Genomic DNA, 22,984 nt, shown 5'->3' with positions numbered 1-22,984 from the left:
GGAGATGCATCCAAGAATTATAAAAATGAAGTCTCAACTGTCTCGGTGATGCATCTCGGCGTGATTTCGGGACATGAAAGGAGTGGGGAGTGGGCAATTTTCAAAATGCATTTTTGTCAGTTTTCAGAAAAACATGGTCCCACTTCATTTCATGAAAATGAACAGAGTCTGTAACTCTTGATAGTGCAAAAAAACATGTTTATAGCTTCAGTTTCAATTAGGACAAACAATGAAGAATGCATGTACACTTTTCCCAACCCCATATTTTTTTTCATGAAATCTAACACAACTGTTGGGCCTTCATTATAACTGTTTCTTATGTTTGTATAAACAGAATATAGCAATGCTTACTAAATACTAACTTCAGAATGCAAAATATTTGTAAAGGGACCAAAATAAGGGGAGATAACTCAGTGGTCCAGTTACTATTACCAACAATGCAATCAAGTAAGCTGTTGGCAACATATTGAGAAAAAAAAAACTTAATAGCAGTTGGCACATCAAACTTTTTGTACTGAAGATTTCTAGTAGAGAAGAATAGGAAATATGTGAAACAAACCCAAATCATCGTTTACATTATTCTTTGTCATTTATCTGTATTATTTTGAATAGCGCTTTCTAGGACTAAATTCATAGAGTTATAATCTTGCCATGACACCATTCAGTTAAATAAATTGAATACATACATTTCAAGAGAAGAAACATTAACACTATTTTGTTTATCTCAATGAAAATAAATATATATGTATGAAATAACATCAAGAAGTTATCTTACTAAATTGAGTTTCACACAATATTGCCATTGACCAACAATGGGGTCAGTGTGCTAAATATTTGAGGGATAACTTGGCCTGTGCACTAATCATTGTAGATATGGCTGAAACGACCAGATAGGACTCCTGAATTGAGGCTTCATACAATAATTAGAGGTTACTTGGGAATATGAAATATACATGGATACATTTAAAAGGATTGGCAGCTTAAGACCTACTGTATTTATGATTATTACCTCCTCTTAATGTATGGAATGTTTTTAAATCAATTTTCAATGCTTCGAAAAAACACTTAACGGTATTTTTCCATCCACGGGCCGCTTAGTGCCATAAACATGTATCCGGATGTTTATTCTATTGGGTTCCAACATTTTTACATTAAATAATTCAAAATCTCAAAATATGCCGTAAAAGCAGACCACTGCTCTGGAACCAAACTGGCCAAGGAAAATGGGAAGCCAGAAACAGTTATGCTCCCTGACAGTCCTATACCTAAAATTTATTATTGGTGTGCTGTTCCATATAGTAAAACTCACACGGGTCATGTAAGCGCATTTACTAATATTTAAAATTCAGTCATAATATAGTTACAACAAAGTTTATTCAATCGTGATTTTTTTTTATTGATCTGCACATTGTCATAACAAAATTTCCAGATGAAAATTATCAAAGGCTGTGGACTTGTACAAAGGTAGTTCAGCAGTAGACTGGGTCAAGAAAGTTGATATTGGCATGAACAATTACTAGTGCATTGGAATCGAGGTAAGATCATTTGAACAAGAAGTCACGCGCAGTTTCATGTATCTCCTGTACGGATGTTCAACTATGCATGAGATAGAGGAGTAATATACAATAAGTTTTATTCTTCACTTGTACACTTGACTTTTCTTCAAATGATAATTTAGCAGGATTTAAAATTTAAGTAAAATAATCTGAATTCAGAATTTTGAGTCATGTTTCTGCTGTTTTTCAGGTGTATGAAGGAAAATATTTGTATCGAAAAAATAAGTATTATGTAAGAATTGAAACAAAAGACATGCCATGCCGTATAGAAGATGTATATGAAGCTACATAATTGCCTCCAGTTTATTGGATGTGTGCTTTTTTTTACCTGCTGATGTTTTCCAATGCTTTGTTTATAAATGACATTATCGTGTCCCTGTTTATGTTTGTAGTACATGACTTCTCCTTCAGCCACAGGCATGTTCCTCTGACATAGTGCGTGACAAAACCAGTTTAAACGGGAACACCCCACTTGGTTGACTGTTCCTGTTCATTGAATTTGCCATTAAGAATTTTTCAAGGAATTTATACAATTACAGTGTATCTTAAATGAAATTTTGATGGACAAAATGCCATTTAAAGGTATGTGTAATGAAATTCTCCAAAATGACACCAATAGCTGCAAAAAATGACTTAAAGCGCATACATCAGCTGTGTGAGTTGTACCATAGAAGGGATAACCAAAACGTACTTTTTTCTTTTTATCTTAGGTTAAGCAGTATCGCTAAATTTCCCTCGATCATCCAATTCATTTAGTCCAATGTTATATCATGGTAGACACCTAGCTACAATTTCGTAAAATGTAGTAGGGTACTAATATTAGTACTAGTCTTACATTGTAGAACTAGCAACTGCATGTATTTATTTTGTCAACATGATCATGATCTGATTGTTTAAACTGAGTTACTGGATTTTCTTAGATAAACGTTAAAAAAATTCACTGCAGTTAAGGTGTCATAAATATTTTATCACTGCTTTCAGTAGGCATCAATAACATTATGACCCAGATATCTGCATTGTTTTAAATACGATTGTGTAGTCTTATGGTACATATGACCACCTTGCAAACAGGTAAACGCAACTCAAAACTTTAATGAACTTTTTTTTTTCTTCTACAAATTTGAAGGGTACAAATCTGAGCCCAGCAAATTATTATAGCTGAATATGAAGTAATTTTTGTATTTAATCATTCCTGACTATTTTCTTCTTTGTATCTAATGTTTATCTTCAAAAATTACATTTAAAAAAATGCCAGTATTCTGAGATCAGATTGAAAGGATTTGTCATGAATTTGTTACCTCCCATCCACACGCACAGGATGTGACATCATTTTCAGGCAAAAAGAATGTTTCCTGTTGCTTTGGTTTTAAAATTAGGGTAGTTAGGTAGGTTTTTTAATAAAAAACATATCTTATAATGATTAGTATATATAATGTACTAAGTGTTTCAAGTACTAAGCAAAACTTTCTCAGTTAGATGCACAAATCAGTTTTGGATATATATATATATATATATATATATATATATATATATATATATATATATATATATATATATATATATCTCTGTGTGTGTGTGTGTGTGTGTAGAAGTGTTAAGAAGCACACTCTCACCACTCTCAGGAGCATCACTGGCTCACCTTTCACACAAGACCTGCATCCTCATAGCATTGATGACAGCGGGCAGAATCAGCAAAGTACATACCCTTTCAATGGACCCAAATTACATGCAGTTCTATAAGACAGGTCAATTTCTCTCATGATGGGATCCTATTTACTCACCAAGAACTGGCTTCTATCCATTGGTAACCAGACTTTTGTAATTTGTAATCAAACAACTGTCTATTCTGGACACTTCATCACAAGGCCATCTACAAGACCCAGGATGGGCTTTTAAGTGGTATCTTATTAGGTCAGAGGCACTGCATTAAAGGAGATCACATCTAGTTTTACCTCTCAAAAAAGAAAAGGAAGATATATCAGTGAAGACTTTCATCCAGGATTAAGTGGGTTATTCACTCTGCATATCAAGAAATAACCGCAATGAATTTAGTATGCAGTTTGGCTAAAGCAGTTGCCACCAGCATTTGATAGGAACCGTTTTCAGATATTCAGGCCATGAGATGGCGATTGGAATCCACATTCTCCAGCTTTTATCTTCAAGATGTGTCAGCACCCAGATCAATCTATTGTGTACATGGTAATTATTTTTCTAATACATCTTGGTTTACAAGATGTTGGAGGGTGTATGGGTGTAACAAGGTGAACATAAATCTATTTCCTAATAAGCAAATATTTTACTTGTACTAAACAAGCTTTTGAGTTTCAACATCCAGCCATCAGTGTTGCCAGGTTTTACATATCTCGTGTATTGTATCTCTCTTTCTGTCCCTCGTACACACAATTCTGCTGAATCAGTCCTATATTTTTTGTTTTAAAATCACACTTGATAAAGTGTTTGTGATTATAAAAATGTTCATTAAGAAATAATTATTTATGGGCTTTAATTTTTCTCCAAAGGAGATTTGTTGTTAGTGTTGCAAAGTTAGCACTCACCTGTGTATATGGTCATTCTCCCTCAGTTTACCATTTTCTTGGACATGATCATAAAATGAAGTTTCTAAAACATGTACATTCAAACAGTTTGCAATGAATCCTTTATGGTTTATGATAAAGGAACATTCTTCACATTTTCTTTTCCAAGACAGACTGAGATTGGCAGAAAATATTCTCTTCCTGGTTGGACATTGGCAAACATTTATTACACATGCACCTGTGTGGGAGAAACATTAAAATTAATGGGAAATAACAATATTTTACTTTAAGGCACCTTCATGACTGTTGATGTATACTTTAGGTTAGGACTTTATATTCCACAAATCCCATATGCTAAATATATTATGATTAGTGTGTAACTGGTAAGTTACAATGTAAATATTATTCACTATTTTCATAACTCACTTCAGATAGTAAATTTTCACATTATCATATCTTCATCTGTTCATGAGAAAATGCATAATGACCTTGACACAGATTACAGGATGGAATGACAAACTGTATAATGTGAAATAAAGGGTCAAGAAATGAAGAAAGAAAACTGGTATTATTCATGCAATAGAAGTATGCGGTATGGAGCTCTCTCCCTCTTCAGGTTTTTTAGACTTGCTTGTTTGCAAATACCTTGTGAACTTGGGCTTGAACATGCCAAATTAGAGCTTTTCCTGTGCATTGGGCATATGTATTTGTAATATCATGTCAACTGGTCTCCTTAGAGACCCTCATCAAGGTACGTATGTACAGACAAAACTGGAATACCATGTATGTACAGCAACAAAAAAACCAGTGTGTAGCACAAATCCACTAGCACATGTATAATTATTTTCATCCCCTTACCTAAAGAAAGACACACACACAGACTAATATCCAGTAGGGCCTAAAGATAGGTGTTAGTAGAGAAACAAGTTGAGGGGGATAGAAATTGGAATGTAGGAATAAAGGGCTTGCTTTAGATTTTATATAGTTACATAAATCACATTTTCAATTTAACTTGTATCATAAGTAATTAATCTTCATGTATATCAAAGTGAATTGGAATTGTGTTACTCATCGAAATGGCATGTAATTTCAGATAATTGTTGCTGGTCTTGTTTATTCAATTCCAAATTTGCTGTTTATGAATCCAAAGCAAGGAAATTAGTTATCTATTAGTTTGTATATTTTTTATTAATTTACAATATGAACTGTTACTTAAACTTGATCTAGAGAAATAAAACATAATATTAGATAACTACTGACTTTTACAGGTGCTAGTTCTGGCATTGGAGCTGGGACTGCAAAGCTTTTTGCTCAGCTGGGTGCTCTGTTGGCTTTGACTGGGCGTGTGGAAGAGAATTTGAATAAAATTGGAGAAGAATGTGAAAAACTGTCCCCAAGCCATTCTAAGGTGATTATTTATCCAGTTAGTGGTGGCTCACTAAAATTGCCCTTAGTTCGATTAATAAAGCAGATATGGTCATGTGTCCCATGAAATTGGGTCAATTTTGTTTATCCATTGCGTTGTCAATATTATCACAGTCATGAACCAATCAGAATTCACTTTTCATTCCTTGGAAGAGGTGGTTTACATGCTGCTAACACACAAAGCCCTGTAACTTAGGTCACAGATACAGTTAAAAACATAATTTATTTTTAGTATCATAAAAGGCAAAATGACACATATTTTCCCATAAGAATTGGATCCCCTCAAACAGCTGTAAACTGTATACAATATATTGAACACTTCAATATTACAATCAGTTTAAAAGAATTCTAAATTGTTTATTATTGGCATTTGCTGCTGTAAAAGTGTTGACCCCCCCCACCCCCCGATGTATTTTGAACAATAGGTATGTGTTAAATGTACAGACTTTTCACACCAGAAATATAAGTGACTTTAACTGTAAAAGCCTGAAGGATGATTGTAGATCTCAGGAGGTTAGAGGTCATGGGGCCCCAGATGCTATTGGGGTCTAGATCTGAAAGTGATTCTGGCAATTTCCTGGCTTGTTTTTAGAGACCACTGAGAAACTAATTTTAAGGGAGAAATGTTTTATTCACTGCAGGATATAATTCTTGTTAGCTTTCCATAAATTCTTCAGTAATCCAACAATTATAAAACAGTTGATTAAAATTTACATGTTTAGCAGCAATGTAGACAACAAAAAAACGAATTTGCAATGATGGATATACATTTTGAAATATAACATTGTTGTATTTTAATTAATGTCTCTTTTTCTTTTGCCTCACAAGTCTCTTCGGTGAATAAACTTTTTTATTTTCAATTGTCAATATTGGGTATTTTTTGTATTGAGTTTTTTTTATCTCTTATATTTTTCCTACCATGAATGTTTGTGCAGTTCTCTTTTCCCTGGTGACCCATACATAATCTTGTCATTGCATATGCCATATCAAACAGTGCATACTATACATCCTGGGATGTTTATTTTTTGACTGTTGTCCAATAAAAAATCCTCCATTATAGTCATTTTTTTGCAGCCATTCCCACTTGTTTTTTATTCCTGATTAAAGTGATTTGAAATTTGCATACACATGACTAGTTATTTACTAAACCATTTCTAACTGACCTATCACCACTTGTCAGTCACTCTGTTTGATTTGATCAGTCAGCAAGTGTAAATTAGACACACTTCCATGCATTGTTTATGTCCACCATTTTAGTCTGACAAGCTGACTGCCATGATAATTTGTTATAGTAAATATTTATAAAATTTTGAAATGGTTTATCAATTTTTCAGTTATTGATGGTGAAAAGGAGTCAGTCAGGGTTTTGTAATTCAAACAGTCAGTATCTAAATTATCTAAATCAAGATGTTGGATTTATTCCTTTACAGCAACATAGACAAAACTTGGATAAACAGTTGTAGCTGCACGCACGATCAGCTAAACAAGGACACAATTGATGGCAATTACCAAGTGTATGTTTTGGACAAAAAACAATTAATTCAAAACCTGAAGAAGAAAAAAACCAGAATTTGACCAGGTATACAAAAATAAATCAATGATGTGTGAAAGCCAAAAATCCAGAGCACTTGCATTATTGTCACAGGCAAAGGGTGTATATTTTTTTTCTAGTGGCATCATGTGCAAGAATTAATTATTGTTCATTTGTTTATGGTGTATTTCCTTGGGTACTGTAGTTATTTCACCACAATGATGATTGTATAACAGCAGTGCCTTTGAAGGCACTTTATTGTTCTTCATCATGGATGGCAGCATATCTTGTACTAATGTCAATTTTGATTTTACATTTAACTTGATTTTGTCCTATCCTTCATAGTTACATATGCCTGCATGTCTACATATCCATCCCAGAAGGCTTGTTTAGTACAATTACACAAGTACCACTATACACCGATGAATTCAATTTTGTATGCATGTTTACTTCCAAAGGTAGATGACCTTATTAAATTTTCATGCTACATGTATTTGGATAAGTTTTGGATTTTTTATAAATGCTTTGAAATTGAGTCACAAATCTTGTTTCTAAGTCGGGTGGGTTTTTATTGACCTCATTTTTTGCATGCAGACAGACAAAACTGGCAACTGTTAAACAAATTTCCTTTTGCTGTACTAAAATATCATCTCATCAAATCAGTCCTTTCATGGTATTGTCTTACTGTACTAAAATATCATCTCATCAAATTAGTCCTTTCACAGTATTGTCTTACTGTACTAAAATATCATCTCATCAAATTAGTCCTTTCACAGTATTGTCTAACTGTACTAAAATATCATCTCCTCAAATCAGTCCTTTCATGGTATTGTCTTACTGTACTAAAATATCATCTCATCAAATCAGTCCTTTCACAGTATTGTCTTACTGTACTAAAATATCATCTCATCAAATCAGTCCTTTCACGGTATTGTCTTACTGTACTAAAATATCATCTCATCAAATCAGTCCTTTCACAGTATTGTCTTGCTGTACTAAAATATCATCTCATCAAATCAGTCCTTTCATGGTATTGTCTTGCTGTACTAAAATATCATCTCATCAAATCAGTCCTTTCATGGTATTATCTTGCTGTACTAAAATATCATCTCATCAAATCAGTCCTTTCATGGTATTGTCTTACTGTACTAAAATATCATCTCATCAAATCAGTCCTTTCACAGTATTGTCTTGCTGTACTAAAATATCATCTCATCAAATCAGTCCTTTCATGGTATTGTCTTGCTGTACTAAAATATCATCTCATCAAATCAGTCCTTTCACAGTATTGTCTTGCTGTACTAAAATATCATCTCATCAAATCAGTCCTTTCATGGTATTGTATTACTGTACTAAAATATCACATTAAATCAGTCCTTTCATGGTATTGTCTTACTGTACTAAAATATCATCTCATCAAATCAGTCCTTTCATGGTATTGTCTTGCTGTACTAAAATATCATCTCATCAAATCAGTCCTTTCACAGTATTGTCTTACTGTACTAAAATGTCATCTCATCAAATCAGTCCTTTCATGGTATTGTCTTAGTGTACTAAAATATCATCTCATCAAATTAGTTCTTTCACAGTATTGTCTTACTGTACTAAAATATCATCTCATCAAATCAGTCCTTTCATGGTATTGTCTTACTGTACTAAAATATCATCTCATCAAATCAGTCCTTTCATGGTATTGTCTTGCTGTACTAAAATATCATCTCATCAAATCAGTCCTTTCACAGTATTGTCTTACTGTACTAAAATATCATCTCATCAAATCAGTCCTTTCATGGTATTGTCTTACTGTACTAAAATATCATCTCATCAAATCAGTCCTTTCACAGTATTGTCTTGCTGTACTAAAATATCATCTCATCAAATCAGTCCTTTCATGGTATTGTCTTGCTGTACTAAAATATCATCTCATCAAATCAGTCCTTTCATGGTATTGTCGTACTGTACTAAAATATCATCTCATCAAATCAGTCCTTTCACAGTATTGTCTTGCTGTACTAAAATATCATCTCATCAAATCAGTCCTTTCATGGTATTGTCTTGCTGTACTAAAATATCATCTCATCAAATCAGTCCTTTCATGGTATTGTCTTACTGTACTAAAATATCACATCAAATCAGTCCTTTCATGGTATTGTCTTGCTGTACTAAAATATCATCTCATCAAATCAGTCCTTTCATGGTATTGTCTTACTATACTAAAATATCATCTCATCAAATCAGTCCTTTCACAGTATTGTCTTACTGTACTAAAATGTCATCTCATCAAATCAGTCCTTTCATGGTATTGTCTTAGTGTACTAAAATATCATCTCATCAAATTAGTTCTTTCACAGTATTGTCTTACTGTACTAAAATATCACATCAAATCAGTCCTTTCACGGTATTGTCTTACTGTACTAAAATATCATCTCATCAAATCAGTCCTTTCATGGTATTGTCTTGCTGTACTAAAATATCATCTCATCAAATCAGTCCTTTCACAGTATTGTCTTACTGTACTAAAATGTCATCTCATCAAATCAGTCCTTTCATGGTATTGTCTTAGTGTACTAAAATATCATCTCATCAAATTAGTTCTTTCACAGTATTGTCTTACCGTACTAAAATATCTCATCAAATCAGTCCTTTCATGGTAATGTCTTGCTGTACTAAAATATCATCTCATCAAATCCGTCCTTTCATGGTATTGTCTTGCTGTACTAAAATATCATCTCATCAAATCAGTCCTTTCATGGTATTGTCTTGCTGTACTAAAATATCATCTCATCAAATCAGTCCTTTCACAGTATTGTCTTACTGTACTAAAATATCATCACATCAAATCAGTCCTTTCACGGTATTATCTTGCTGTACTAAAATATCATCTCATCAAATCAGTCCTTTCACAGTATTGTCTTACTGTACTAAAATGTCATCTCATCAAATCAGTCCTTTCATGGTATTGTCTTAGTGTACTAAAATATCATCTCATCAAATTAGTTCTTTCACAGTATTGTCTTACTGTACTAAAATATCATCTCATCAAATCAGTCCTTTCATGGTATTGTCTTGCTGTACTAAAATATCATCTCATCAAATCAGTCCTTTCATGGTATTGTCTTGCTGTACTAAAATATCATCTCATCAAATCAGTCCTTTCACAGCATTGTCTTGCTGTACTAAAATATCATCTCATCAAATCAGTCCTTTCACGGTATTGTCTTGCTGTACTAAAATATCATCTCATCAAATCAGTCCTTTCACAGTATTGTCTTACTGTACTAAAATATCATCACATCAAATCAGTCCTTTCACGGTATTATCTTGCTGTACTAAAATATCATCTCATCAAATCAGTCCTTTCACGGTATTGTCTTACTGTACTAAAATATCATCTCATCAAATCAGTCCTTTCATGGTATTGTCTTAGTGTACTAAAATATCATCTCATCAAATCAGTCCTTTCAGGGTATTGTCTTACTGTACTAAAATATCATCTCATCAGATCAGTCCTTTCACAGTATTGTCTTGCTGTACTAAAATATCTCATCAAATCAGTCCTTTCACAGTATTGTCTTACTGTACTAAAATATCATCTCATCAAATCAGTCCTTTCATGGTATTGTCTTACTGTACTAAATTATCATCTCATCAAATCAGTCCTTTCATGGTATTGTCTTGCTGTACTAAAATATCATCTCATCAAATCAGTCCTTTCATGGTATTGTCATACTGTACTAAAATATCATCTCATCAAATCAGTCCTTTCATGGTATTGTCTTGCTGTACTAAAATATCATCTCATGAAATCAGTCCTTTCATGGTATTGTCTTGCTGTACTAAAATATCATCTCATCAAATCAGTCCTTTCACAGTATTGTCTTGCTCTACTAAAATATCTCATCAAATCAGTCCTTTCATGGTATTGTCTTACTGTACTAAAATATCATCTCATCAAATCAGTCCTTTCACAGTATTGTCTTGCTGTACTAAAATATCATCTCATCAAATCAGTCCTTTCACAGTATTGTCCTACTGTACTAAAATATCATCTCATCATATCAGTCCTTTCACAGTATTTTCTTGCTGTACTAAAATATCATCTCATCAAATCAGTCCTTTCACAGTATTTTCTTGCCTTTCATACTCTCCTTATATCTAACATGTTTATCCTTTCTTAGTAGAATATTTCATGGATTATATTAGTAGCAGTCCTCATCATTGCTGATCTCACCAATTGATGTATTGTTACTCGATCCATATTTCCTTTAGATTCAGCCTTAAGTTTCATCAAGTTAGAAAATGTCCTCTGCTGCACGAACCAAGGGTGTTGGCACTCATTAAAAATATATGCCAGGGTACTTGGGTTACTCAGAGAGTTTATTTGAAAATGATGCAAAATTCTAGATTACATCCATGGGTGACTACCCCATACTAAAAATGTCCTCCCTGGGTACCAAGTGTATTTTAATGGAACAGCCTTAAGTTTAAATTGTTTCCTACCTGTGGGTAGATACAGGTTGCTAACTTCCAGAACTGCTAAAAATTGATATTATCTAGGTCAAATTTGGAAAGTTTGATTTATAATCAACTTTACAGGAATGGCAAATTGCATATTCACATAGTTTTGAACTTAATTCCAAATACTGAAATTCCTTTTTCCATCCATTAATGAATTTTATGTAATATTTTGGTTGTTAAGATTTTGCCATTTCAGCATTGGGAGATAACTCATGCTTAGATATATGGAAACTGTAAATACTGAAGTCAATCTAACCCATTTTATGAGTTCTTTAGTAATGACTGAGCCAATGTCTTTAATCCTTTCCAAATGACTTCTGATCACACACAGTATCATCCATCTCAACAAATTTTACTGTAAATACAAAACCAAACTTAGTCTGCCAAAAGAATCCTTGTAATGTTTAATGTTTTATAGTGCTTGAGCTCTTTGTAATCCAAACATAATCAATTCACATCTTGAATCCTTTGTGAATTACTACTGATCACAGATAGCATAATCCAATGATTATTTTGTGGCTATCGTCTAAGTGTTGTGCTCAAATAAGCGATTTTACCGCCACATGATCAGATGATTACAAGTTTTTAGCTTAAATATACTATACACTGGAAGCAAGGTGGAGGAAAAAATGAACAAATATGTGTTCTGGAATTTTTCTTTTTTCTTAATAATTTTGAGTACATGGGCAATTTCAGTATGTGAGGGGAGGGATGGGAGATGCCCCTTATTTCAGGAGGAAAACTTTCCCAGCCAGAAGAGTCACATGTATGATATATAGAGGATGGTTTTCACTTAATTTGAATTCTTTCTCAGTTTTAATGTTTCTCTAGCTTTTGGTCTTAAACCTTAGTGAAATCATTTTGAGCAAGATTATGGAGAAACCATTTGACAGAGGCAGATGAGGCTTGGTAGGCAAGAGTATGCAGAAACAATTTGATAGAGGCAGATGAGGCTTGGTAAGCAAGAGTATGAAGAAACAGTTTGATAGAGGCAGATGAGGCTTGGTAAGTAAGATTATGGAGAAACCATTTGATATAGGCAAGTGAGGTTTGGTAAGCATGTTATGTATTGATGTAGTGGCAGGAGGAATGGGAGCTGCTCATTTCAAATGAGGTTTGGTAAGCAAGTTTATAGATGTAGGAATGGGATGGATGGGAGACACCCCTCATTTCAAATGAGATTTGGTATGCAAGTTTATTTATAGATGTAGTGATGGGATGGATGGGAGACACCCCTCATTTCAAATGAGGTTTGGTATGCAAGTTTATTTATACATATAGTGACTGGAGGAATAGGAGACACACCTAATTTCAAATCAGGTTTGGTATGCAGGTTTATGCATAGATGTATTGATAGGATGGATGGGAGACACGCCTCATTTCAAATGAGGTTTGTTGTGCAAGTTTATGTATAGTGGGTGGGATGGGAAATGTTCATCATTGCAAATGAGGTTTGGTACGCATGTTTATCTTTTTATGTAGATAACCAGACTAGATATCAGTGCTATTTACCAATGTATTCACTTAAGTCAGTTTCAGCTGCAAGCTTCATTGACCATAGTCTGATGGCAGTCAGTCTGATGACAGATATTGGTCTGTGTTGTTTGCAGTGATTTCTAAGCAAGTATATCCATACGTTTTTCTGACAATAGGTCTTAAACTTTGGTGAATTCTTGTTTAACAAACTTCTGCAGAAACTATTAGACTTTGACAAATGAAGTTTGGTATGGAAGTTTATGTATATATGTAGATCGCCAGATTAAATTTTGGTGCTGTTTACCTTATACATTCACAAGTTAGGTCCAACTGCAAACAACATAGACCCTTATCTGCCATCACATAATAGTCCAGTAAATCAGGACATATGTTATTTGTTATACTGATTTCTCTTAACAAACTGCAAAGACCCAGATCTACCAGTGCATTATGTGATGTCAAATCTGGGTCTGTGCAGTTTGAAAATGGATCTGACTTATAAGTGAGTATATATTATATATGGTAAGTGATTATTATTGTTTTTGCAAGCTTTAAAAGGTATTTTTACTTTGTGGAATTGGATTCTGTTTTAATATGTAGTGGGAGAAAACAAAAACCTAGAATTGGTTCCTCCTAAAGTTTTTTTTTTGCATGTAAAATGCCTTGCATCAGAAAAACTGGTGATTATATTGTTTGAGTTTGTTCAGAAATGTTATGAGAGTGAATACAGTTTAAAAAATTTTTATTGGTTTTTATTCTCCATTTTTCAGCCATTTCTAGCTGTGGGAGATCTTGTCAATGAAGAGGACATGAAAAGAATTGTGGCTGAAACTATAAAACATTATGGAAAATTGGATATTTTAGTGAGTTCTCTGTGTCACAAAAAGCAAAATATGTTCGTTTTGTAAAACCGTTTCTTTCTAGTTGAACTTGATTTACAAGATATAAACTGTCAGATTGTTCACCATGAATTTTAATATATACTGCATGAAATCTTATATTATTGGAGAGGGTCTATGAAGCTCAGTAGTAATGAAGATACTTTGCATGGGTTGACTGCTTGCAAGCACTGCGTGCAAAACTGATGGCTTCTACTCTGAGATTGATGGTAATTGTTGATTTTGCTAAAGTTTAAAAAGATGAAAGTTGTTTGGAGTAAGCAGAAGAAATTAAACATTAAATTTTGCATGTGAAATATATAATTTTTAAAAAAGGCTTCAGCAGCATTAGGATTGTTATGACCAGTGAATTCCAGTGGCTGCTAACTATTAATTCAAACAGATCGTTTCCTCCATTTGAGGATCACTAAACATAAACAAATTAGCAGTGGAGAATAATAGTACTGCATAAAAATAATAAAAGAACATGTTGTAGGAGTCAGTAGCAATTGCTATACTACATGACTTTGTGTTACTTTGTGATTCATGTTGCTAGTCATACTAGACACAGTGTTTCCCTTTACACACATTTGTTTGCCATGCATTTTTTTGATGCAAAGGATTTGCATAATACGATCAGGATTTCATGCATTGTGTATATTTCCAGCATGGGCATTAACTGGTTCCCCACTTTGTCTACTGCCTGCATTGCACTCCTCTATTCATAAAGCGGAGTGCAACGCAGGGCACATACGCAATAAGGAACCAGACTAGCACAGGCAATGTTGTGATGGAGTAGTTTCCCCATCTCTCGCGAGCTCTTCCGTGATTTCCATCGAGCTCAGCAAAATGTTGTCTTTATGTTTAACCTCAATGCTTGTTGCACTTGAAAGTTACCTCCAGATTAAAACGTTGTGCACTAAGAATCATTAGCAAAGAAGTGAAAGAAGCAGAACACAAAAGAGTAACTGTGAATCTAACTTTAATGAAAAATGGAGAAAATAATTCCCTTGACTGGAATACGGCACATCCATTAGGATTACCAGTGTGACTTATGATCGCATCATTGCGAGGACTGCAAAAATGAATAATCCTTTCGCGACAGGGTTTAAGAATTTTTAAAAATCTACCTTCATTCACCACAAGATATCTGGAGAACACATAACCCAAGACATTCTTTCACAACAAAGAAATCAGTAAACTTGCAGAGAAAAATGCGTTTATTTGGATTGCAAAGTCAGGAGGTCAGTGCAGATTTTGTTGGTTTTTAACTTTGCTGTAATAAAATAGTTCAGGTGTAACTTATTAGAAACAAGATGAATCATTAGCCTCCTTGAGTTTTGGATAAATTTGTTCTAAGATGAAGTACAATGAAACCGATGATAGTACACATTTTATGACAGTAAATCAACTGCCATCTGGTTGCAAAAGATTTATTATGCTTTTTGTATTGGCTTGTATGTAATGTGTTGGTCTATAATATTGCTTCAAAAAGATTATAAGGAGACTGTTAAATGTATGATTTTAAAAGAAAAATGAACTAATAAAATTATTCATTGAATGGACAATGCATTTGTTTGTTAATTGTGCATGTTGGTTTATTTGTATGTTTAGAGAGAGAGAGAGTATGCTGCGCAAGTTGCATTATCCTATTTCAAGCTTAAAAAAATACGAGTCAGAGAAACAATTTTGACCCCCACATTTTTTATTTGACCCCCAGTTCTGACACCAAGGTATTTTTTTACCCTCAGTTTTACCCCCCTGGGGGATACACTGTAGACATTTTACTTTGTGATTCATGTTGCCAGTCATACTAGACATGTTACTTTGTCATTCTTGATGCCAGTCATACTACACATGTTACCTTGTGATTCATGTTGTCAGTCATACCACATATGTATTAATTCATATTGCCAGTCATACTACATGTGTTACTTTGTGATTCATGTTGCAAATCATACTACACATGTTACTTTGTGATTCATGTTGTCAGTCATACTACACATGTATTAATTTATATTGCCAGTCATACTACATGTGTTACTTTGTGATTCATGTTACCAGTCATACTACATGTGTTACTTTGTGATTCATGTTGCCAGTCATACCATATGTGGTACTTCGTAATTCATGTTGCATCTTACTACATGTGTTACTTTGTGATTCATGTTGCCAGTCATACTACACGTTGCTTTGTTATTCACATTGCCAGTCATACTGCATGTGTTACTTTGAATGATTAATTAATGTTCCAAAGGCAACAAATTTTGAGTTAACAAGGATAACCATGGCTCCTGCCTCACTTGACATTGTGGATGACACAATTGTGGTTGCCATTACTGTTTGGAGGCAGATTTGAGGAAGTGAGGAGACAAGTAGCTCAGGAACTGCTCCTCTAACTTAATGCTCAATCTTCATAGACATGAAACCCAGTTAGCCGCAACCATACAGGAGAGATGATTAGAGACAAAGAGATAAGAGATTGTTTATTGCCCAATCACATAATAATTTTTTATTCCAGTCCAATGTTAGGCGGTAACAATCCACCTAGTTTCGGAAACAACCTTATTGAGGGGGCAAGAAACAGAGTTTCTCATTTCCCAATCCTCCTAACTCCCACCATTGACTCACCACCCAGCCTACCCATGGACAGCCTACCAGTGGGAACCAGGTTCCTATACTTCCACTAATGTTGGCTTACTCTGTTTCTGCAAGGTGACTGAGCAATCCAAGTCATTTCAAAAGGGTTTTAATTTATTAACCTCCTCCTCTTTCATCTTGTCCACTTATGACGGAAGTACTGTCAGATCAAAAGAAGATGAAATTGCATTAATTTGTAAGTGAGCAGTGGAGATTATTCAGAAACTGTAATCTCCAGAGTTATATTCCAGGCTCTTTCTTGTGCAAGAGACCAATGGCAGTTTCAGGCTGATTACCAACCTAAGCTGCCTCAATCAATACATAGTTTCACCAAAATTTATGGGGGCCCCGAGTGGCCGAGTGGTCTAAAGCGCTCACCGTTCCGGATCACTGCCATCTCACCTCTGTCTGCGTGGGTTCGAGTCCAAGGCTCGGCTAGCGTGGGTACGTGGGAAAGCCTGCCAGTAGCTTCTCGTGGGTCGGTGGTTCTTCCTTGGGTTTTCCAGGGTTCTTCCTCCACCAGTTATACTGGCCGCCATGTATAGCCTATATTGTGCTGAAAAATGGCGTTAAATCCTAGAACAACAACAACCAAAATTTATGATGGAGACAGCTTGATCTATTTGACTCTACATCAGAAGGGACAAGTTTGACATCACTCTCCATCAGAAGGGACAAGGTTGACATAAGCCACCATCAGAAGGGACAAGTTTGACATCAATCTCCATCAGGGGAGACAAGTTTGACATCAGTCTCTGTCAGGGGAGACAAGTTTGACATCAGTCTCCATCAGAAGGGACAAGTTTGACATCAATCTCCATCAGGGGAGACAAGTTTGACATCAGTCTCCAACAGAAGGGACAAGTTTGACATAAGCCACCATCAGAAGGGACAAGTTTGACATCACGTGCCATCAAGAGAGACAAGTTTGACATCAGTCTCCATCAGAACATACAAGTTTCACATCATCCATCAGTCTTCATTGGAAGGTAAAAGTTTGCCAACAGTCTCAATTTGACCAGTGGAATGTTTAATGTACTCATTCACCTGGTGTCACAGAAATTCCTTTGATTTGCAGATTGGGGAATCATTTACCAATTTCATGCTCTTTTGTATGGTCTAAAAATCAGTCCATGTGTAAACTTAACAGCTTTATATTCATCAGGAATCAGTAAATCCTTTTGTATGTTTTTTTCACATGCATCTGGTCATGAGGTTTCAGTTTAAATATTTATAAAGACAAATTTCCAATATTTGGTATGTTTTGCAGGTAAACAGTGCTGGCATAATTGAATTAGGGTCTATTGAAGCAACTTCTTTGAAACAGTATGATCATGTTATGAATACCAACTGCAGGTATAGTGCTCTAGGCTTTTATTCTTAATGCTTTCTTATCTGGTCAGGCTAAATAGATATACAAAGTATATTGCTTATCTTCAGTATATATAATGCATCCATATATAAACAGATAAATATGTTACACACATATATACCTTAATACACACATATCTCTTTGTTACATAACTAATTATTAAATAGCTGTCAGCTTTAATCTTTTCCCACTGTTATTTTTTTTGTCCTTGCCAAAGACTACAAGTATGCAGAATATAATTCTATGTGTTTTAACATTTTATTTGTTCCATGCCAGCCACAAAACTTGATGCGCAATTTTTAATTCTACAGGTATATATGTACTTCTGGAATTTTTAATTCTTCAGGTATATACATACTTCTGGAATTTTTATTTCTACAGGTATATACATACTTCTCGAATTTTTAATTCTACAGGTATATATGTACTTCTGGAATTTTTAATTATTAAACTTAGGGATACATTAATGATCCCCAAATGTGGTGAATTTTGAGTTTCATAATAATACTTTGTCTTCTGTTAAAACTAACTCAGTAGGAAATTACATTCTCATTAAGAACTGACATCAAAATGTATCAATACTGTTTTCACAAGATGAGATAAATGAAATAGAATCTGTTTGGCTTCATTACAAAAAGTACATGAGGAAGAATGAGATTTTCATTGTAAACAATCTACTATTATTAATATGGAGAAATTCTACAACTAAATCTGTATAAAAAACTCTGAAGTCCTGTATCCTCAGTAGTAAAGATGGGATGGAAAAATTTTGATTTCCAGTCCTTGTGTGAATAATTATAATTTATAAGTGTTCCATTTAGTTCCATTTGAACTGGAATCTTTTATTTTCATCACATGGTACTATAGCCTGTCTAGATGTGTAAACATACAACATAGCATGAAACTCTTCCAACACATTTTATGATGGAGTCTTGAAACTTTAGGATGTGATTGGATATGATTAGTAGGTGTGCACCAGTTTTAAAAGTTGGATTCATCATCAAAGGGAGATGACTGGAGATGATGAAACTTTTACATAAATGTGTATAATGGGTGTGTTTGGCATAATTGAGAAAAGAAGTTGGCAGAATGCAGATTTGTCATAAACGGCTAGTTTTAGATATAATTCATAAATTGATATAAAGTTTTTTAGAGGTAAATAATGACCTTTTAATTTTCAGCAATGCAAAGAAAAGAATTACTGCTCATACTTCATATTTCTTTAAAATGTTAGAAAAGTTTGCCATGTAAAATGTACACAGTAACAGCAGGTGTATGGACAAAGAATTGGTTTATGTAAAAACAGATAAATTTTAGTGCATTTTATGTCAAGTTTGTGGCTTCCTTTTCATGGGGCCTCTGAATTTCTCCATTGCAAACCAATGGTTGTATATACAAGTTTAAACAGCCAAAAATGTCACCAATAAAAATATCACCAGATGGTATAATTTGCAGCCAATAAGGAAAAAAATCTTAATTTGTGACATTGGCAGAGCCCTGTGCGATCCCTAAATAAACTTTTTACACATTATTTTTCATACTTTTAAGAAGAAAAAACTATTTTGTTTTGTGTCTGAGAAAAATACATATAAAATGTCAGGAGCCATACCACAATTGTCTTGTATTATTCATACATGATCTCATCCCTAAAATGCTAATAAACTTTTTACATTTTATTTGTACTTTTATGAAAGATTTTTTTTTTTCATATACGAGAAAAATACATGTATGAAATTTTGAGAGCCACACTACGACCATGTTATATCCGAATTCATGATATGGGGGTGCTCACCAGTTATTATGTACTTTTGAGAGAGTGACGTATGTAAGGTGAAGTTGTTTGCATTTAAAACATGCACAATGGAGAGAATGTTGGCAACCCTCTATGCTACATTAACGTAATGTGGATGATATTTCTTTGAATAGTGTACTTTTGGAAACTGTACATGATCTATGCACACTGCTAACTAAAATGACTGCTCACTTGTGCTAAAAAATCAGCCTGAATTAATTTAAAGCACTCTATCCATAGCAGCTATTAAAATAGGGAAAATTTTTATTTTGCCAGACTAGACAATACCATCTTCTGAAAGTGCAGTGAATGAATTAGCAAATATATAAAACATAAAAAAAATTATTGGCTTTTTTTAAATTCAATTTATCTCTGAAGTTCAGGAAGTGAAAATGACCAAGTGGAGCTAGCACTTTTTTGAAAGGTGCACATCTGGAGTAAGGCCAAGCTGTATACTCTATAACCCATATTACACCCATCAATCATACACCAAAATAAAGGGAATTAAAGGTTTTTTGAATTATACCTAAGATATACAAGGTCTTTTTTAAATAGCCAGTATAACCAGTGAGGAAAACCAGGGAAATTCTTTTTCTTTAAAATTCTAACCATATGCAAAATGCAAAACTGTAGAGCGCCACCTATAACAGAGCATGCTATAGCAGGGTCACACTGTAATATGAATTACAAAGTGCAGATAATTACTTTTGGACTAAATCACTATTTTGGGATTGCTGTGATTCATTTAGAGACATTTTTTTATTATATCATTGTGATGCATCAAGACTGTTACCATTTCCACACTATTCCAGGCTGTTGGTACATCAGCACATTCAAGATTGGAACTCATTTAAAAGACCACTGGAATTCATTCAGAATGCTCTTTACATTTGGACTTGTCATAGAACTTTTAGGACTGTTTTGGGATTTAATTCACAATATTGTAAGTTTATTTTAGCTTTTCACTTTGAATTCTAGGGTAATAATTTATTTTTTTAATTTTACTAAACTTTGTTTTCACTCATTTCTGTTACTGAGTTTAAGACCATAGAGTCATAACACTATAAATATGATTTAATAGCTGTGACTTTGTATGACAATCAGAAGATATAATTTTCTCTCTTACGCTCTCTTTTTGTTCAGCATTTCTATGTAAACATGTGGGGTTTTTCATTCCAGTTTCCAAATCTGCTAGCATACTGTATGTCCAAGAGTGCTGTTGATCAACTTATTAGATGTTGTGCTTTAGGTGAGATACAATTAAACTCATGTGCAAAAGAAAATGACATCATTATCAATTGTTCAGTTGTCAAGTTTCATGAGTAAGTTACCAGCTATGTATTAATAGTTATGTTGTTGTTGTTGTAGGGTTTAACGCCATTTTTCAGCACACAATAGGCTATACATGGCAGCTAGTATTAATGGTGGAGGAAGAACCCGGGAAAATCCCCCAAAAGAACCACCGACCCACGAGAAGCTACTGGCAGGCTTTCTCACATACCCACATTGGCCGAATCTGAGACTCGAACCCACGCAGACAGAGGTGAGATGGCAGTGATCCGTAACGGAGAGCGCTTTAGACCACTCGGGGCCCCTAATAGTTATGTAGTTGAAATTAAACTGTTCTGCCAGCAACATTTACCCAGGGCTGTGTGTGCACCACTACCTTATATACTTACTTATAAGTTGTTACAAACAGCATAGACCTTGATCTAACATAATGCACTGACAGATCATGGCCTTTGTTGTTTCTTGTACTGATTGGTTCTAACAAGCTGCATAGAACCAGATCTGCTGGCACACTTGCTGAAACGTTTAACAAAACACATTCATTGTATTTTCTTTTGTTTAAAAGTTGACTAGAAAAAATATCCTTGCATAAGAAATGTATTATGTGAGAAGGGCACTTGCGGCATGAAAACTGTGATTGTCCATAACTCTGTGATGCAAACAACACAGACCCTGATCTGCCATTGCATGTGAAAGCAAATCAGGGTCAATGTTGTTTGTTCTACTTATAAGTAATAACTAACTGCATAGACCCAGATCTGTCATTGCATCATGTACCAGAATATCTGGGTCTAAGTTGTTAACAAATATATTTGTTTCATATGCTGGTATATATGGTATATGTCATAAATTGTCAGCTGACTATAGCATGACAGATCATGGAGTAATTGGTCTATATTCTATTAATTGCTGAAGTTACTTGACATATTGGGGTTTCTGAAATTTTTCTTTCTTTTGTTTTTGTCTTCCAGATTTAGCACCAAAGTAAGTCAGAGTAAACAGTGTCAAGTAAGTTGCTCCAAAAAACTACTGTTGATACTTTGGTTAGCAGAATACTGTACCCCTCTTGACCCCCGTCCCTAGCTATTGAGCTTTGGCCAAGTCTCTAAGAGTAAATACAGACCCAGGGGCCGACATTAGCATATGTTTGCATTAGTCTTTTTATATATAATAAGTGCATAATATGTTCCCCCTCTTATAAACCCACTCCTTCTGCAGCAGAAAAGTAATTTTATAAAAGGGATGGCCTTTCTTAAGGGATAACAAATTAAAGTAGAAGACGTAAGCAAGAGATAACTAATTCTGAAACATTTTTGTTTAAAAATTAATGCATGTGGAATAAATGTGAAACTGTTACTAATGACATTTGAAAAGGAATTGATGAGTAATCATTTGCCCTTAAAAGGAATGTTCTATTGTGCACAATACAGCACATCTTAGGTGTTAGCTTCTCAATCATCTACATTACCTGATCACATTATATTAGGATAACTTCATTTGCCACCTCCAAATCCAGCCCTCCTAGAAATATGAAAAGCCACTATATATCTATCTATCCATCTATCTATCTATCTGTCTATCTGTCTGTCTGTCTGTCTATCTATCGATTGATCTCGATCTCTCGATCTCTTTCTTTGGGGCCCCGAGTAACCGAGTGGTCTAAAGTGCTGTCCGTTTTGGATCACTGCCATCTCACCTCTGTGTGGGTTCGAGTCTAGGATTCGGCCATTGTGGGTATGTGAGAAAGCTTGCCAGTAGCTTCTCGTGGGTCGGTGGTTCTTCCCGGGGTTTTCCAGGGTTCTTCCTCCACCATTAATACTGGCCGCCATGAATAGCCTATTGTGTGCTGAAAAATGGCGTTAAACCCAACAACAACTCTCTCTCTCTCTCTCTTTACTGACAAAGGGAAGCAACTCTTACAAGCTAACTCCCTTCTCTACCTGCTATGTAGTTACCTTTCACTGTCATGCTG

At 34.4% G+C, this 22,984-nt stretch overlaps 1 protein-coding gene across 8 annotated transcripts in view; it reads left to right on the top strand.

Moving 5' to 3' along the window:
- Positions 1–839: 839 nt before the first annotated feature.
- The window catches only part of LOC149799046 (uncharacterized), a 36,882-nt gene continuing 14,737 nt past the window's right edge, over positions 840–22,984 (top strand). Inside the window, exons 1-6 of one of the 8 annotated variants that reach the window (XM_089958012.1) lie at positions 844–929; positions 3,146–3,755; positions 5,359–5,498; positions 13,811–13,903; positions 17,829–17,914; positions 20,535–20,823. In XM_089958012.1, coding sequence (XP_089814138.1) covers positions 3,674–3,755; positions 5,359–5,498; positions 13,811–13,903; positions 17,829–17,914; positions 20,535–20,700 — 567 coding nt within the window. In that variant the 5' untranslated portion in view covers positions 844–929; positions 3,146–3,673 and the 3' untranslated portion in view covers positions 20,701–20,823. Of the gene's footprint in view, positions 930–3,145; positions 3,756–5,358; positions 5,499–13,810; positions 13,904–17,828; positions 17,915–20,534; positions 20,824–20,901; positions 20,972–21,983; positions 22,021–22,984 lie in introns of those variants that run through there. The other 7 variants (XM_089958016.1, XM_089958017.1, XM_089958011.1 and 4 more) reach the window with 7 other exon arrangements.

This window comes from Sinohyriopsis cumingii, chromosome 5 (assembly GCF_028554795.1).
Source record: "Sinohyriopsis cumingii isolate HCF-2022 chromosome 5, ASM2855479v2, whole genome shotgun sequence".
NCBI classification, from domain to species: domain Eukaryota; kingdom Metazoa; phylum Mollusca; class Bivalvia; order Unionida; family Unionidae; genus Sinohyriopsis; species Sinohyriopsis cumingii.
Note: the sequence above shows the minus strand (reverse complement) of the source record. Positions and strands in the feature narration are given on the sequence as shown.